Below are 10,183 nucleotides of genomic sequence, written 5' to 3' on the forward strand. Positions count from 1 at the left end.
ATTTTCAGTAAGTGTCCACCTTTCCCGACTCAATCTTATTTTTTCAAAGATGCCGGACACATCAATTTTTTCCAAAATTTCTGCCACAAATACAAATTTCATTATTAAAAGAGACCTAGACTATTATTTTGGGGTGAGATAGCTATTTTTTTTTGTGAAATTCACGAAAAAAAAACAACTTTTACTTAAGGTATCCGTCTTTACATCCTTTAAAATGTCGATTCGACAAACTGGCAACTAGGAAGTTTCGTATAGCGAGCTTTTGCTAGAGATACCAAGATTCCGTAGACATTTGAAGGCCACTGAAATGAACCTCAACTATGTCAATCACTAGTGTTACAGTTCACTATGAAGTGGGACTTCCAAGAATCGCTTCCAGGGCAGAATTTGAATTTAAAGCTGTGATGTCGTTTGAAGATTGATTAAAAATTCGCGGTCACAATTGAAGGGAAGCGCTTGTACAATATCGATCTCAACTCCCAAATGTTGTCATTTCATTTTTTTTCCCAAATGTCATTTGTAAACAAGATGATAGTCTGAAATTCGACTATAAAAGAGTCACATTTTTACAATTAAAAACAACCAACTCGTGAAATTTTGTTCTTCGTTCTATCTAATATTATAATAAATACGTTTCTTGTTTTGATAAATTTAATTTTTCATTGAAATCGAAAAAAATATAAATAACAAAGTATATTTGAAGGGGTGACACCCTAGAAACACGCCCCGGGTGACACCCGGCCACGCTACGCCACTGGAGGGAACATTTAGGTCTCCTCGAAGTCTGAAAAAAATGACAAGCAATAAGTGGCGTAACCAAAAAAAATACTTCACTTTGAAAGACCAATGAATAAATCAATCAAGCGGACATTTTAGAGGTGAATGAACTGAAAAGTTTAAAGCATCTTAAAAACAAAGAGTGAATTGAAGCGGACATATGTTATGGAAGTGGTTATAATACCACGGTAAACCACGATTGATAATCATGACTGTTGTTATCGATGAATTTTAATTTTTAACTATTCATCTAAGCATTTCTAAGTAATTTCCCTTCCGTTTCTTCCCTTTTAAGCGAACAACCAAGGAACTGAGAGACTGGTTGTGACCAGAAGAAACAATGGACCAATGGATAACAGCCTACCGTGTGCAGCAGCTCCTTCCGGGGGAGTTACATCCGGAAAGCTGAGCTCGAGCTCAGCCAACTTCAACACTAGTCATCACATCACTTCGACGAGCACGTCAGGAGGACACCCCACGCCTGCCGATGCTGCTGTCAGCAGTGGCAACACAAAGACTGTTACTTCAACCAGCACAACCACCACCACGATGGATGCTGCCCTCGACTATAAATCTCTGGACAGTATTTTGGACGATAATTTGCGGCCACTCACACCCCTGCCCGGCAATCCCCGGTCCGAGCAGATTCACAATGAGCACAAGCAGCTTGTGCAGGAGTATTGGGAGGTAAGAGTTGATCATAAACCCATATTGAGGGCGCCAGTGGTTGTGTGGTTAGCGTAACAGCCTCACAATCCGATCGGCCTGGGTTCAATCCCAGCTGGCGTCGTTGGGATTTTCTGAGGCGAAAAATCTCTGGTTACGTCTTCCTTCGGAGGGGAAGTAAAAGAAGTTGGCCCGGCTCCATGAGTTGTTGAGTCTGATAGGTAGGAACAGGTGGAGTCGCCTCCCTGATGTCGGTGATTGGCACTGAAGTGGCGAAAATAGGCCGACGAAAAATAAGCGAAGATAAAAAAAACCCATATTGTGTTCTCTCTATAACAACATATGTTTGTGCATTTTTAGATCCAAACACAAATAGTTACCAACCAAGCTCATCGTGACAGTCTGCAGATGAACATGTCGACGGAGGAACTGAGGTTAAAGAAGGAGTACTTGAAGAAGCTCGAAGAAAAAGTTTGTTTGTGCCATCAAATTTCTATAATTTCTGGTGTATCAGTATTGATTTTTTCCCACAGGAAGCCCTGCTCAAATTTAAGGCCAACCTCCAGAAGCAACTGGACGAACGGAAGCGAGCGGCCTGCGGCGGTCAGCTGCACGTCCCCGGATCGTCCCAGCATCAACAGAACCAGTTGCAGCAATCCACACCGGCACCGCTTACCAGCCTCACCCGACAGGATTCAACATCCGAAGCGGGTTGGGTGATAATAACCCCGGAGGAGGGTGCCACCGGGAACAATCCAAGCTGAAACGTTTGAGTTGTTCCCCGACAATAGATTTTGTGATAACAACACGACCACGGAGACAGTATTTCGCTGTGCTGTGGAATCCAAGTGCCATAGCGGATCGCATATCCGTGTCTGCCCTCCGTCGAGGTGCAGTGGGTACTCAAGCCCAAGTGATGATGTGTTTCTTTCAAACACGCAGCATATTTTTTCCCCCGATGCATCGTAGGTTACACCGAATCAGATCACGTAGAATTGTTGTATTGTTTTTGTATATAGGTATGTAGGGTTAAGTATATACGATTTATTTTCATCGGAATTGTGGTGCAATAAAGATTTTATTACACTCCCATTATTTATGGAATTTGTTCTCGTTATATTAAAGAAATGCGATCAATCCAGATACGAACAATAGCATCCTCCATTGAGGTAATCCTAGGCTGACCAAACGTACCGGTTTTAACGGGACAGTACCGTATTTGCGACCCTTTTTGATTGTCCCGTCTTTTTATCAACTTGTACCGTATTTTGAGTATAAAGAAAAAATATTTTTTTCTTTGTCATTATTTTCAATAACACAGTGCTGCAAAAATTCAACTTTTCTTCTGCCAGAAGCTCTACCTATGGTTTTTTTTATGGGCTTCGGCACAAATCTGATGACCTTGAGTTTGAACTATCTATCTATATATATATATATATATATATATATATATATATATATATATATATATATATAAATGGAGTGATGTCTGTCTGTCTTTCTGTCTGTCTGATTCTTATGGACTCGGAAACTACTGAACCGATCGACATGAAAATTGGTATGTAGAGGTTTTCGGGGTCGGGGAAGGTTCTTATGATAGTTCGAGATCTCTCCCCCCTCTCTAAAGGGGGACTGCATACAAATGAAACACAAATTTCTGCATTACTCGGGAATTAATCAAGCAAATGAAATCAAAGTTGACATGTGAAGGTTTTAGGGTACATAAAATGTTTCTATGATGGTATGACACCCCTCCCTCCTCTGGAATGGAGAGGTGGTCCCAGTAAGAGAACGTGGATGTGATGACGAAAAATAAATTTTGGGTGAGACGAACTTGGCCGGGTCAGCTAGTGGTAATATAAATCATAATTCTAGGGTTTTAGGATACCTAATATGATTGCATCAAGCTACAGTTGTAGTTGTGCCTTGTTCATATCTAGATGTAAAGTTTGAGCTGCTGGTCATCCGGAGACCGTACGAGTTATCCTAAGGTGGCCAAAACCCTTGAAAAAACCCTGATCCAGAACATATCCGGTTTACGTCAACGAGGTCGAACATGCTTGAATTAATCACGAATAAGATAGTTTTGAAAAAACATGATGTTTGATAATGCAAATAACGGATTTTGTGTTGTTTTAGGATCTTAAATCTATGGCCCTAAACGTGTTCCCGCCAAATGAAACTAGTTGCGTTCGATTCAGTTCAGCCGTTTCCGGCTTCTATTTAATTTCATTTTTTTTTTGTAAAATTGATTTTTCTAAATAGTAATTGTAATTATTTGATTACTATTTCAACTCGTAAAGAATCAGCTGAGTGTGAATTATTATGTTTAGCGTCTATACATATCGTTTCGATTTGTTGAAAATATGTTCCTTTACAATGCCCAAAAATGGAAACAAAAATGCTATTCAGAAAAAAATATAAATTATTATGCAATTTAATAATCTATTCGAAGAAAAGCACAGACAAAAAGACCTACAAAGAATTATTTATGTATTTATTTATTTATTTATTATTCGAAACCATCCGACAATAAGTCTTAATGGTAAAAAAAAAGGAACTTAGATTGGGAAAAGCCACCTTGAGCAAACGTTAAATTCGAACTCAAAGCGGCATAAAAACCCAATATCTTTTCACAATGGTATACAAAATAAAATGACATAAAAACTAGGCGAATAACAAAGATGGATAACAATTATGACAATACTATACTACGCATACATTTCACAGTTGCACACAAAATATTCTAAAAGGACAATAAATTTCCACGACGATTATATTCTAACGCCATCTGACGAATAGGTTCTTGAAGACCATAATTAGTGCGATGCGCATCAACCCGTAGCAGATGTTGGTTCCGTCGAGGCCGAAGAGGGCAGTACAGCTGAAGTCGCGACAGAACAGCAGGGCAATCAAAGCATCCCGATACGATAGGATTTTATGGACGGTCTTAACGGTAATATCCTTGCGTCGCTGCTCGAGAGGAGCTATGCCAACTAGCTGACAAAGATCCTCATAAGGTGGCAAATTATCATAATTTCTCCAAGGCAGCATGCGGCAAATTCTACGAATGAAGCACTTTTGTATCCTTTCAATTCGAAGTATCCATTACTCATAATGCGGATTCCGAACAACACAGCTTGTCTCAAGGATGGAACGAACTAATGAGCAATAGAGAGTTCGTAAAGTGCCAGGATCGCAAAATTCTCTACCGATTCGAAAGATTGTTCCGAGCTGACGGTACGCTTTATTGATGATGAATGTATAATGTTGTCTAAACGACATTGGGCTGTCCAAAACAACACCTAGGTCCGTCACGTTATCACTTCGCTGGAGTGACGAGCCATTAATGCTGTAATCGAAAACTATTGGTTGTTTTTTTCGGGTAAAACTGATAATAGTGCATTTCTGAATGCTGATTGTCATATGATTAAAGCTGCACCATTCCGCAAATAAATCAATCAAGCTTTGAAGTCTCAAACAGTCTCTGGTGTTCTCAATTGGCCGATAAACGTCGTCAGCGTAGCATAACCTTGTTCCATGAGGCAATAGTCGGGTGATGTCGTTAACGAACAGCGAGAATAGCAAAGGTCCTAAAATGCTACCTTGCGGTACTCCGGAACCATTCTGGAACCACCTCGATTGGGAGGAACCCACTCTCACGGAAATTTTGCGACCGCGTAGATATGTGCTTAGCCACGAAAGCAAACTAGATGATGCTCCTAATTTGTTGAGTTTGGCAAGCAAAATTCCATGATCAACACGATCAAATGCCGCTTTCAGATCGGTATAAATAGTGTCGATCTGATTACCCTGTTCCATAGTACGCAAGCATAGCGATGTAAATTCCAATAAATTTGTTGAAACTGATCGACCAGGGTAAAACCCATGTTGTGCAGTAGAAATGTAGCTTTTCACCCGAAACAGTAAATGATCATAAACAATGGCCTCAAGCACCTTAGAGCAAGCGCACAGGGAAGTGATTCCACGATAGTTCTCCACACTATGCTTATCTCCTTTTTTAAACACAGGGAACATAAATGATGATTTCCAACTTTCAGGAAACTTGTTCTTTCGTAAAGATATGTTGAATATTGTAGCGATCGGAGATTTTAGTGTTTCACAACATTTTTTCAATAAAGCAGCAGGAATACCATCAGGCCCAGGACAATAAGATTTTTGACGTAGGACTACGTCTTTCATTTCTATACCGGGGTGTAAAATCAAAGTTTCGAAAACGAAAGCGTTACGCTGGAGACCGAGATTTTGAGTGTTAATAGCTCCTAAACAACTGAACGAAATGGTATGATAAACAATTCATTCGAAAGATAAAATGTCTACGCGTTCTATACTTGTTACTTTCTGATCCAAAAACTTGTTTCAATAGTCTTAAATTTGCTTTCAAAATAGGCTATTGAAATCACCAATCGGTATATAAGCGAGCGGCGCTCGGAAATCCACTCAGTTCTAATTGAACAGCGATTGGAGCATGTTGTCGCTGTTGCGGTGAAGCTCTTTATTTATCATGAAAGCGCGGATGAACGGTGTCACCAAGAGCCTGTTTGTGCACCCTAGGCCAGAAGGGAATCTATCAGGAGGAGAGTGATGCCACAAACGGTTCCCTGGGAAGACATCGCTACACACACATACACGCGCGGCTATTAACAGGTGGTTATCGAGTTGGCATTAACCACTGGTGGGCTTCCAGTATCGAGGAAAATGTGGAAATATCTAATCGTTACTGAAAATAATCTGCCAGTTCCTTTGGGAATTTTCAAAATATATTCATGTGAAAGAGTTTAATTGAATATTTTCTATCCATGTAACACTGTGACCAAATACATTTGGTTTTGTGATTTTTCAATCAATCGCAATTGACAGGATAGCTTCAGAAGATTATTCTTCCCCATCAGTAGGATATTTCCGTATCCAATATTGTATGCGCCCGCAATCGATTATTGCTCAGTCGCCGAAAGTTCCGAGCTCAGAGAGTTCATTCCCCTCTTGTTTGCCTTCCAAATTGCCATCGTAAACCACACCTTCTCTCGATTCAATCACACACAAAAAGCATACTTAAGCGATATTCTGGTGGTGAGACACATTCATTTTTCGTGAGGACATCGACAAGACAGCATCGTTGCCTAACGTGCTGGAGGAGGTGGACGGCGAAGGATCGACACATACACGCGCAGAACGCTTTCCGTTTGGATGCCATTCACCATCGAGAAAGTTCCGGAAAGATCTAATCATTGCTGGAAAATAATCTGCCAGTTCCTCTAGGAATTCAAAAATACATTCATGTAAAAGAGTTTATTTGAATGTTTTCTATCCGTGTAACACTGTGACCAAATATTTTTCAATCAAGTACTATTAGCAGGTGGTTATCGAGTTAGTATTAACCACTGGTGGGCTTCCAGTATCGAGGAAAATGTGGAAATATCTAATCGTTGGTGGAAAATAATCTGCCAGTTCCCCTTGGAATTGAAAATTACATTCAAGCGAAAGAGTTTATTTTAATGTTTTCTATCCATAAAATATCCATATAATACATTTGGGTTTGTGATTTGTCAATCAAGTACAGTTAGCAGGTTAGCTTCTGAAGATTATTCTTCAGAACAAGGTTTTTCGTATCCTATATTGGATGCATAAAACCTTGTGCCTCCAACGTAACGCTCTCGTTTTCGAAGTCCCCCAAATATTCATTTATTCATTCATTCAGAATGGATTTAGATTCAACTTCGAACAAATGATCTCTAAATCAACGATAGTCCTACGTCACCCTTGCGGTTATACCATAGATATAACCCACTTCCTGTTTTTTCAATTTGGAAACCGCACAAGCAACATCCTCTGCAACAACGGAAAGAGTTCCGACTGAAAATCCGTCGCTAGCAACGTAACGCAAAGCATTATCAGGTGGTATTGATTCCATGCTGAATACACTCAAAAAGTATTTCGCAAACAAAGCACATTTACTACTGGTGGAAGATAGCTTCATCATTTAGGAACATAGTCGACGGCAAGCCATTCTCATTGCGTTTATTATTAACAAATCGCCAAAAATGCTTAGGGTTGCCATGAATATTACGTTCTGTGTTACGCACATAGTTAAAGTATAGCACTTTGTTGAGGGTTTTATATTCCCGACTAGCCAATTTGAAAAGGTGACAATTGTAAGCACTTCTGATTGAATGATAAGCGCGAAGGCAAGCATTTTTGCGGCGTTTTAGACGGCTAAGTTCCTGATTTCCCCATACAGGTTTACGGCGTGGACGAACCCGAGGGACATGTCGAAAGATTAATTCTTGAATCATAGCGGTGAAGTTATCAACTACATCATCAGCATCAGAACAGCTCGTCAAAAATGTCCAATCAGCATTGTAAAGGTCAGTATTAATTGCATCATAATCGCCTCGCCGAAAGTCAAACGTATTGGGATCAAATTCGTCGTTAAATAAAGCACCGATAGGCTTGTCGTATCTAACCATGAGGGGGGGGGGATGATGAGAGTCAATATTGCACAGCACATCAAGTGCCGTTGTCACTGAGCAAGCTAGTAGAGCACTATGATTGACGAAAATAAGATCCAAGAGCCGACCATTGTGATTAACCACTGAATTGATTTGGTGAAGACCGTTTAAAGCAACGCCATCTAGAAGACAGGAACTGCCAGCATTAACATGAGAATGCGGAGTATTGACCACTAAATATCTGTTGTTTGCGTTCAATTTCCAGGATAGACCAGCGCGGTTGTAATCACCAAACAGTAACAGATCATCATCAGGGTTCAGAGCCTCGTTCGCTTTTATAGTTGACGATATATGACGTTCGATTACTTCAGTCTCAATGTATAAGTTGGGTGGAACATAAATAACTCCAATCGCCAACTTCGAGGTTCCATTCCAAATAGATATCCATAGTTGCTCAAGTGACTCATCCGTAGCATTGAATAATAAAGCAGACGAAAAACAACGTCGAACTGCTATGAGCACGCCACCGCCAGATGACTTATTACTGTTAACTGGACTGCAATCAGTACGAAAGACGGTGTAGTCCTCACCAAACAGCTGGTTAGAAATAATCTGTGAGTCAAGCCATGTTTCGGTGAGAACGATACAATCATACGGTGATTCTTTTTGGATACCTTCAGAAACCTTCAGAAAGATGGTGATCTCTCTTTCCATGATTTCAATATTATACGCTTGGACCGTGATGATAGATACGGAGGGGTGCTTTTGGGTATCAATAAGTGCCACTCATTTTTTAGAATTGACCTTCCACCTATTGGAGGGATCGAAGCTGTTGCTTGTCATGCAAACATCAGAGGCAAAGACCTCTGTATTGTCAGCTTGTATTGGCCTCCGAGAGCTGCGGTCAGCCGCAATCAACTTGTTGACATGTGCTCACTCCTTCCTGAGCCACGATTGATCTTGGGAGACTTCAACTCTCACGGAACTGCCTGGGGGGAACAGTACGACGACAATCGTTCATCGTTGATATATGACCTTTGTAACAGCTTCAATATGACCGTTTTGAACACTGGGGAAACAACACGTGTACCTAAACCTCCTGCTAACCCAAGTGCTCTTGACCTCTCGCTTTGCTCGAATTCACTATCGTTAGATTGCAAGTGGAATGTAATCCAGGACCCCAACGGTAGTGATCACTTGCCAATCAAAATTTCCATCACCATTGGGTCGAATTCTTCTGAATCTATAAACATGGCATATGACCTCACAAGACACATTGACTGGAAAAAATATGCGGACGCAATTGCTCTAGCCATCAATTCCAGAGATGGTTTGCCTCCATTGGAGGAGTATAACTTCCTTTCTCGTTTGATATATGACAGCGCGGTTCGCGCTCAAACGAAACCCATCCCAGGCTCCACTTTTCGTCAAAGGCCTCCCAATCCATGGTGGGATAGCCAATGTTCCAAGCTTTATCAGGATAAATCGAATGCATTTAAAGCTTTTCGGAAACGTGGAACCCCTGAAAATTTTCAAATGTATTTAGCCCTTGAGAATCAGTTCAAAAATTTGATCAAAGGGAAAAAACGTGCTTATTGGCGAAATTTCGTGGGAGGTTTGTCACGAGAAACGTCAATGAAAAAATTATGGAAAGTGGCTCGAAACATGAGAAATCGCTCTTCAACGAATGAAAGCGAGGAATATTCACATCGATGGATTTTTAATTTTGCACGGAAGGTTTGTCCTGATTCCGCTCCTGTGCAAAAAATTGTTCGAGATATACCACAAGATAGGTGCGATCTTGATTCCGAGTTTTCGATGGTAGAATTCTCTCTTGCTCTGCTCTCATGTAACAATTCTGCTCCGGGATCGGATAGAATTAAGTTCAACTTGCTGAAAAACCTCCCTGATGTGGCGAAACATCGCTTGTTGAATTTATTCAATCGGTTTCTGGAGAATAATATTGTTCCAGATGATTGGAGACAAGTACGAGTTATAGCTATTCAAAAACCCGGAAAACCCGCGTCCGACTTCAATTCGTACCGCCCAATAGCAATGCTGTCTTGTATACGGAAATTGTTGGAGAAAATGATCTTGTTTCGCCTTGATCGATGGGCTGAAACGAATGGCCTACTCTCAGATACACAATATGGGTTCCGCAGGGGCAAGGGGACGAATGATTGTCTTGCGTTGCTTTCTTCAGAAATTCAAATGGCTTACGCCAAAAAAAAAACAAATGGCTTCAGTATTCTTGGACATAAAGGGGGCCT

At 40.6% G+C, this 10,183-nt stretch overlaps 1 protein-coding gene across 1 annotated transcript in view; it reads left to right on the forward strand.

Annotated features, from left to right (window-relative positions):
* LOC129770832 (mitogen-activated protein kinase kinase kinase 7) overlaps nucleotides 1–2,542 on the forward strand; it is a 106,197-nt gene extending 103,655 nt beyond the window's left edge. The window contains exons 6-8 of the mRNA XM_055773940.1: nucleotides 1,073–1,464; nucleotides 1,804–1,914; nucleotides 1,977–2,542. Coding sequence (XP_055629915.1) covers nucleotides 1,073–1,464; nucleotides 1,804–1,914; nucleotides 1,977–2,207 — 734 coding nt within the window. The 3' untranslated portion in view covers nucleotides 2,208–2,542. The remainder of the gene's footprint in view (nucleotides 1–1,072; nucleotides 1,465–1,803; nucleotides 1,915–1,976) is intronic.
* The last annotated feature ends 7,641 nt before the right edge of the window (nucleotides 2,543–10,183 follow it).

Source organism: Toxorhynchites rutilus, chromosome 1 (assembly GCF_029784135.1).
Source record: "Toxorhynchites rutilus septentrionalis strain SRP chromosome 1, ASM2978413v1, whole genome shotgun sequence".
Classification (NCBI taxonomy): Eukaryota; Metazoa; Arthropoda; class Insecta; order Diptera; family Culicidae; genus Toxorhynchites; species Toxorhynchites rutilus.